Here is an 8,173-nt window from a genome sequence, read left to right on the forward strand (position 1 = left end):
GTGCAACAGAGGAGTGGACCAGGCTCTGTCATTTAAAAATACTGTACTTTATTTATATTTATTTACTTAAGAAAACCTAAGGGTAAATAAGCTGAGAGTGTCACCAGTGATGAACCCACACAAAGATATGAGACATGAGATCTTCACAACCATATTACACAAAAAAAACCCCATGAAGAAGTGAGACATTGTTTGGGTGCTTTTAGCTAGGCATCATGAAAACCCCTACAGCAATAGCTTCCATAGAAACAGCTTTTTCCTAGTGGAAGCAGGATGCAGGCAGCATCCAGATTAGTAGCATTCCCTTGCCAAAGTGCACCCCGTGTAAGCAAGCCGGGATCCTGACCGACTACACATCACCACCAACATGCCTGCTCTCACACTGCCTCCAACCACGTCTGTGCTCACTCCCCCCACCCGATGTGCCTTCCCACACGCCGTGGTGGCCAGCCTGAGGACAGACACACCCTGCCATGTGCCTGGTGCCCTGTAAAGTCCAAGAGATCCGGGGGTCGCTCCTTTGAGCCAAGGGCATGGCGCCGACCTGGCCCAGCCGGCTGAGCTAAACTCCATGGGAGCTATTTTGGTGGGCTCTCCAGTACTGCACAATACAAGAAGCATGGCCTAAAGTAACATCCACCTACAACACACTAGTAGATCATTTCAGATTCAGTACTATGTACAATTTACTCTTAGTACACTAAGGAGCTGTGGTATTTCTTCCAAGACGTGTTATTTGACTGGTGATTATTGAATCTTTCTGTCCACTGGGCTGCAGAGGAATGCTGCACTCTGGCTATACCATTGGGTTAAGAAACTTCAACAACCTGCCTCAGTTCTTCAAACAGGGGTGTGAGCTCCTTCTCCAAACTTACAATCAGCCCTGGGAAGAGAAGAGACAGGATATTCCATCAAACAATATCACTGAGAAGCCTCCCTCCAAAGCCCACAGTTCCCTCCCCCTCCCAAGTCACAGGCAGTGTTTTTCAGAGCCTGAAATGTTTCATATGAGCTACTCACTTTCCTGTGAACAGGGGGCAGCACCCCCAGGCAGGGTGCCTACAGTACCTGGCACTAAAAGAGGCACCCAGTGCAGCACAACTCTCCCCCACTACTGCCTTGCCACTTCCATAGCTACTGTGGCCCAAGAAGCTGCACCAGAACTAAATCCCTTTTGCTCATATTCATTAGCCATGTCCTCATTAGCCAGGCTAGGGCCTGGCTGAAGGACCTCCCCACCCCACTCAAGACAAATCTGCACATGTTCCTGCAGAATGTTAATGTGACTGACAAAAAGAGACCCAACTTGTACAGCACAGCACTGCCCATGCAGCACGGGCAAGGCTAATCTCAGGAGAAATAGGCTTCTAGAAAAATAACAACTCCAGCAAGCCACCTACAACCTGTCAATTTTCACTCACACCTTTTCCTTCTCACCTTTCACAATACACTGGCAAAATTCACAGCAGGAACAAAGTTAACACAGCTTGAAGTGAATTCAGGGAATTTATTTTCAATTATTAAAATACCTGGGCCTTACAATACTGCCATCTTTAAAACAAATGTGTAGACATACCTGTATTGGCGCTGCTGCTTGCAATGAAACTCACTACCAAAGGTAAGCGATTGAACTGCACCACCTGCAAGGAGAGAGAAGTGCTCAGCCAGCAGCTAACAACCCGTGGATGTCAGGGCTCTGACAAATGCTTTCCACATACTCCTTCTGCAACAAGCAGCCTCCTCAGTTTAAAGGACAAGCAGGAGCAAGAGCCACAGAGGTGACTTTTCAGTGTACCTGTTTCTCAAGATTCATGGTTAAAAACACCAACAGAACTTACACTACAGTACAGGGAGCTGCAGATGGAAAACCTGGCACTTCCATCTCCACATTCTGCAGTGTGCTGTCCACCAGAACCCTACCCCAGCTGCAGACCCTGCAGATTGCACTGTGGAGAACACACCCTCCATAGGAAACAGGAGGCAGGCACTGTTTTAAAATACTGCTCCCTGTGCAGGAGTATCTGTTCTTCCACTAACAGGGAAATGGCACCGTGGGCACTACAGTAAGCTACCAGCATCAAGAGAGTCAAAGCAATGTGCTGATGTGGGCAAACTAACTCACCCACCCACCTAATTTCCAAACCAAGCTTGACACACTGTAGGTTAAACAGCTGGTCAGTTTACTGCAGCCATAATTAAAAGCTCTCAGGACCACCAGAACTCATGAAAGAGCAGAAGTGTAGTAGATTATGGACTTTTGGACACAAATAATCAATTTATATGTGACAAATGTGAGTGCTATTTCAAAGCATCCTTACCATCAAAGCCATACTGGCAGCAGTATTTGCTATGAAGCAGGCTGCATGTGTTTTAATTAATGTTAGGTGTCACTAATTATAAACATTGTTTATAAAAGGGAACATAAACCCTTCATAAAAGATTTGCAAGACCATATGAGCAACACCTCCTGCAAATTCAGAACTACTACACTTTCCCATTGTCAACAAGTAAATCTCAAGTTTTGAGAAATGTAACAGAAGCTTAAGAAATACTGTGAAAGTTTGGTGTAGCCATTTAAGCTGTGCAAGAAATAAACCAAAATTACTTCAATAGCAGCCTAGTGAAAATCAACCAGAGCTTAACCTTCTTTCTCTTGCTCAGTGTAATGCAGGAACAGCTCAAGGACAGGGACACTGAGGTTACTCACCTGGTAGGTATTGTAATAGCAGATGATACTTTTGTTTTTGGAGAGTCCTAACTTACTGCCCTGATCTGTGGCAAGGGCAAAGGTGGACAAAAAGCCAGGTCGCAGTGCGTGCTCTGGAGCATTATCATTGGCAACTAGAACAAAACAAGAAAATTCTTATCTTTACATGGTGTCTCTGACTGCATCCCAAACCCTCACCCAGCTCAGTGCTCTGCCAAAGGCAGAGAAACATGCAAGACGTCTGAGGTGCTCCCACAGGAACACCAGACAGTTTTCACAAGCTGTACATCATTTAATGCTCTCTGTATGATCCAAGCCCATTATACCAGCATCCTTCCTAGCACACCTAAGAAATTTTTAATCTTTTTCCTTTAGGATGCCTTTGCTGATGTCCCTTTGGTTCCATGTGCCATTGCACCCATTCCAGCCTTTTTACTGATTACTGGCACACACACTTGACTGCAGACAGGTGATGATGTGCAAGTTCTGCTGGGTGTTTGAATACTCTGGGTACCGAACAAAATAAATCTGCAATACTTGAATCTTTGTATCCTTAAACTACTGTACTCACAAGCCAAAAACATCTGAAACAAGGACTGCAGAACATAAAAGCTACAGTACCAAAAAGGCCAACAAAACACTGCTGAGCTCTCTCTACTACTTAGTATCAATCAGCCTGTGAGGGACTTGAAGATACAAGAACCTTATAGCACTCCAAACCCTGCCACAGAGGAAAACCTCCATGGACTGCAATTACTGAGGGCACAAACAAAAGGATATATTTAAAGAGGAATATAAGCAACTACTGAACTTCTATTTAAAGTCCAATTTAACCCTACCACTTGGGATATTTGGGTATTTGGCATAACCAGGAAGACTCTTCTGTACTTCTCCACCCCCTGCTGTTCAATCAGGATTTCAGCTGCAGAGCACAGCGAGAAGCTGAAGTTACCTTTGATAACAGGCACACCATCTCTATCTGAGACTACAATAGCATGAAGACCTTCAACGCTGGAAAGAAAAAAAAAGGAAGAAGAGACGCCATTTTAAAAACACAGTAATTAGTAGGAAAGGGTTTTTTGTGTGAACAAATGGGAAAACATTGAGAAAACGGATGCCTTCATTAATTTAGTATTTGTTCTGTTTAGTACAGGTCTGGTGGCCCCAATAATAACACGGACATGGATCTGCTGGAACAAGTCCAGAGGAAGCCATGAGGCTGATGAGAGGGCTGGAGCACTTCCCCTGCAAAGACAGGCTGAGGGAGCTGGGGCTGTTCAGCCGGGACAAGGGAAGGCTGGGTGGAGACCTCACAGCAGCCTTCTGCTATCTGAAGGGGGTTTACAGGGAAGCTGGAGAGGGACTCGTCAGCAGGAACTGCAGAGGCAGGACAAGGAGTAATGGGTACACATTGAAAACCGGGAAATTCAGGTTAGGTATTAGGAAGAAACAGGAATACTGGAATAGTATCCTGTTGCCCAGGGCGGCTGCGGATCCCCCCACCCTGGAGTTACCGATGGCCAGGCTGAGGGGGCCCTGAGCCGGCCCAGCGGGCAGTGTCCCTGCCCGCGGCAGAGGCCGCCACCGGATGGCCCCCGCACGGCCCCGCCTTACCTCGGCAGCTTCTTGTACAGGAACCGCTTCAGGTCCTGCGGGCAGAGACGGGCGGCGCGTTACTCACGGCCGCTCGGAGCGGGCGGGCACCTCCAGAGCTCCCTCCCTCCCTCCCCGCCCGACCCGGCCCCGGCATCCCCGACCGCACCCCCAGCAGCCACCGCCCGCGTCCCGCCCGCCCCGCGGAGCCGCACTCACGTCGGCCATGGCTGGGGCCCGCCCGGCGCTGCCGCCGCCGCCACCTCCGCGGGCCTGCGAGACAAGACGAGAGCCGCCCCGTCACCGCGGGCGGGACACCGCCCCCGACGAGGGCAGCGCTCCGTCCCCGAGGCCCGGCCGGCCGCCCCCCCCGCCCCGCTGCCGTGGTACGGCCGCTCCCGGCAGCGCCGGGAGGGGCGCTCGGTTGGGCCGCGACCACCGCGGAGGGGGGTGCGGGGGCGCTCCCGGCCCGCCCCACCGTACCTGTCGGCGCCCCCGGCGCGCCCCGCACGGCTCCGCCGCCGCTTCCCCCGAGCCGCTGTCACATGAGCCGCGGCACCGCCCTCCCGGCCCCGGAACCGCTTCCCGCCCCGCCCCGCTCCGCCCCGGCAGCAAAACAAAGCAAAACCAAAACAAAGCGCAGCGTTTCGGTTAAAGAATGTCAACAAGCCAGAGCAAACGTCTTTTTCTGCCGAGTAGCTACTGCCACTCTTGCACTGTTGCCTATTTCCCCTACTCTTGGATCTAGTCCATCCAACCATGGACCTGCAGGCTAATTTAACAGCTGATGTGAAAAAATGTACAGATTAATTTAGTAGATGCCTACAGTGTAACAATGGTAACTGCAGATCTTTAAAGTCTTCTATCAGAATGCAGGACCCTCATGGTAGAGCTAAAGAACTCCAAGCTTGCTCAGCACATATCAATGCTTTTTCTTTAAAAAAAAATGCTGCTACAGGCCAAGAACAGAATCACAGAAGAAATTCAGTTGGAAAAGACATCCCAGATCATCGAGACTGAGCTATGACTGAACACCACCACGTTAATCAGACCGTGGCCCTGAGTGCCACATCCAGTCTTTCCTCAAACCCCTCCAGCAGCAGTGATTCCATCACCTTACAGGGCAGCCCATTTCAGTACTAGTCACCTTTTCTGTGAAGAATTTCTTGCTAATGTCCAACGTGAATCTCTCCTGGCACAGCTTGAGGTAATGTCCTCTCACCCTGTCACTGGTCACGTGTGAGAGGAGGCTGACACCCTCCTGCCAGGGAGCTGCAGAGCCTTGAGGTTCCCCCTGAGCTGCCTCTTCTCCAGGCTGAGCACCCCCAGCTCCTCACAGGACTTGTGCTCCAGACCCTTCCCCAGCTCTGCTGCCCTTCTCTGGACACGCTCCAGCACCTCCATGTCCTTCTCGTAGTGAGGGGCCCAGAACTGGACGCAGCTCTCGATCTGTGTCCTCACCAGTGCCCAGTACAGGGGGACAATCACTGCTCCTGCTGGCCACACCATTGCTTATCCAGGCCAGGATGCCCTTGGCCTTCTTGACAAACGCTGGGCACACCCTGGCTCATGTTCAGCTGCTGTCACCAGCACCCCCGGGTCCTGTTCCACTGGGCAGCTTCCCAGCCACTCTGTCCCTGCCTGTGGCACTGCCTGGGGCTGCTGTGACCCAAGGCAGGGCTCAGCGCTTGGCCTTGCTGAACCTCATTCTGTTGGTCTCAGCCCATTGATCCAGCCAGTGCAGATCCCCTGCAGAGACTTCCTGCTCTCCAGCAGATCAACACTGCCACCCAACTTTGTGTTGTCCATGAATTTACTGGGAGTGCACCCAATCCCCTTATGCAGATCATCAGTAAAGATACTGAACAGGACTGGGCCCAATACTGAGCCCAGGGGACACCACCAGTGACTAGAGCATTGTTGATACCTGAAGATTTTGCTTAGATGCCAGTATCAAATTAAAATTTTAAAAAGTGTAAATTAAAAAAAAAAAAATCACTTGCTAATGTTTCTGAACATATAGGTCCAGCAAAGTTTCCAAAAAGTCTGAAACAGAGATAAGCCACTTTTTGCAAGTAACAGAGGAAAAGGTCATTCAAAAGAACAAATTTATTTGAATACTGAGAATCCATACCTCCTTCTTAATCCAAGCCATGCACACACAGCAATTTGATAAGGACTTGGTCATATTAGAGATACTAAAAACAGAACCCCATAAAATCATTGTGTGACCTTCTGGTAGTATTTTGAAAATGCTACCTGGGACAACCTTGGTCTTCTAATTTATTAAAACATTCCCTGCTACACACTAAAAATGTTTAAAAATGCAACTTTTAAATTATTTGCAGCCATGATGCTCAGTAATAAATTTTACTTATTTCCCTGTCACATTTTGAATAAAAGCTATGCAAAAGCATCTATGAGATGGCTCCTGTATTGCTATTAATGGGAATTTATTCTCCCATCCCAATGAGTCTTTCTATACACGGAATAAACCAGTACTGGAGGGAGAAGTGTATTCTGCGTGAAGGATAACATCATAACTAAACATTTATTTTAATATTACTTCTAAAAATGCTTTCAGCTGGGATAGGAGAGCTACTTTTCTTCCAAGCAGCTGGTACAGTGCAGTGCTCTGGATTCAGTATGAGAATAGTGCTGGTAACACACTGATACTTCAGCTGCTGCTGAGCAGTGCTTACCCTAAATCCAGATTCTTCCAGTTTCCCATGCTCTGGCAGTGAGCAGGTGCACAAGAAGCAGGGAGGGAGCACAGCCAGGACAGCAAACCTGAATGTGCCAAGGGCAATTCCATCCCATGGAGCACCATGGTCAGTGTATGAACTGGGGGCTGGTCAGGAGCTGCTGACTGCTCGTCAGGGACAGGCTGGGCACGGGTCAGTGTGGTGAGCAGTTGTGTTGTGCATCACTTCTGTCTCTTGGGGTTTATTCCTCTCTCCCTTTTCCTTGCTATTGGTCATTGACATCTGATTTTGTTTTGATGATTAAACCGCTGTCATCTCAGCCACAGGTTTCACCTGAGGTTGTTTCTCCTCCCCGTGGCGCTGTGGGGGTGGGAGCAGCTGGCTGCACGGTGCTTGGTTCATGGCTGAGGCCAAACCACAACAAATGGCCTATTTCTTTCCTATATTTATTACATTATATGTAAGTTATAGCTTCAGGAATTTATTTAATATTACCTGCTTTTTAAAAAACAAAATGCTTTTACTATTGCACTTTCCTTCTACTTGACAGAGCTACAAGAAGTCAGAATAACAACTGCTTAAGGGTGAATGAAATTTATGAACAAACAACCTTAAAAAATATTCTTGCCCTCCCACTTAAATCCATTTACAGCATTTGTTACAAAATTATATTAAAAATATTTTTTTATTTAAAGTTGTCTCTGCTATCTATTTAAATGCATCTGTTACATTTTTAGTGCTGTAGTGTTCTACCATTTCTTAGAAACTTGTAAAAGAAAAAAGACCATTAAAAAAAAGGCAAAAAATTCCAATTTAGACTTGTTTTACCCAGAGAACTTGTAGGGAAATGTTCATCAGATGTGAACACTGAACTCACTTGTGACTCAGGATGCTCCATAAATAGAACAGATATTGATGTTATATTTCAGCAGATGCAAATCACCTCCTTTTTTCATTAGGCTATGTCAGAGTCATGCCAAGATTCTTCTTTTTTTGCAGGGCTTTTCTGCCTGCCCTTTTAAAGGATAAAACCAAGAACCCATGCTTGTAATGACTAAATAAAAACAGTAAGGAGCAGGTAGCTAAAATGTTGAGGGATTTTTAGTCAGGCTGTTCAAAACCAGTTTTGTTTTCCCCTTTTCTTTCCAATATCTTATTTTAATGGGAA

At 47.6% G+C, this 8,173-nt stretch overlaps 1 protein-coding gene across 1 annotated transcript; it reads right to left on the reverse strand.

The window, feature by feature from the left end:
- Positions 1-26: 26 nt before the first annotated feature.
- On the reverse strand, positions 27-4,855 carry LAMTOR3 (late endosomal/lysosomal adaptor, MAPK and MTOR activator 3). The gene is made up of 7 exons (XM_039710483.1): positions 4,784-4,855; positions 4,520-4,573; positions 4,322-4,356; positions 3,660-3,718; positions 2,708-2,841; positions 1,577-1,640; positions 27-883 (listed from the first exon to the last, which is right to left on the reverse strand). Exons 2-7 carry the CDS (start codon positions 4,526-4,528, stop codon positions 810-812), a joined length of 375 nt encoding a protein of 124 aa, XP_039566417.1. The 5' UTR covers positions 4,529-4,573; positions 4,784-4,855; the 3' UTR covers positions 27-809.
- Between the last annotated feature and the right edge of the window lie 3,318 nt (positions 4,856-8,173).

Source organism: Passer montanus, unplaced genomic scaffold, assembly GCF_014805655.1.
Source record: "Passer montanus isolate IOZ18808 unplaced genomic scaffold, ASM1480565v1 scaffold23, whole genome shotgun sequence".
Classification (NCBI taxonomy): Eukaryota; Metazoa; Chordata; class Aves; order Passeriformes; family Passeridae; genus Passer; species Passer montanus.

Bases quoted from the DNA above. Each gene is read 5' to 3' on its own strand.
- LAMTOR3 (XM_039710483.1), bottom strand. The intron at 3,719-4,321 runs GTAAGGCGGGGC...TTTTCTTTCCAG, and splicing joins CTGTACAAGAAGCTGCCGAG to CGTTGAAGGTCTTCATGCTA. The intron at 1,641-2,707 runs GTGAGTAACCTC...CTCTCCTTGCAG, and splicing joins GCTATTACAATACCTACCAG to GTGGTGCAGTTCAATCGCTT.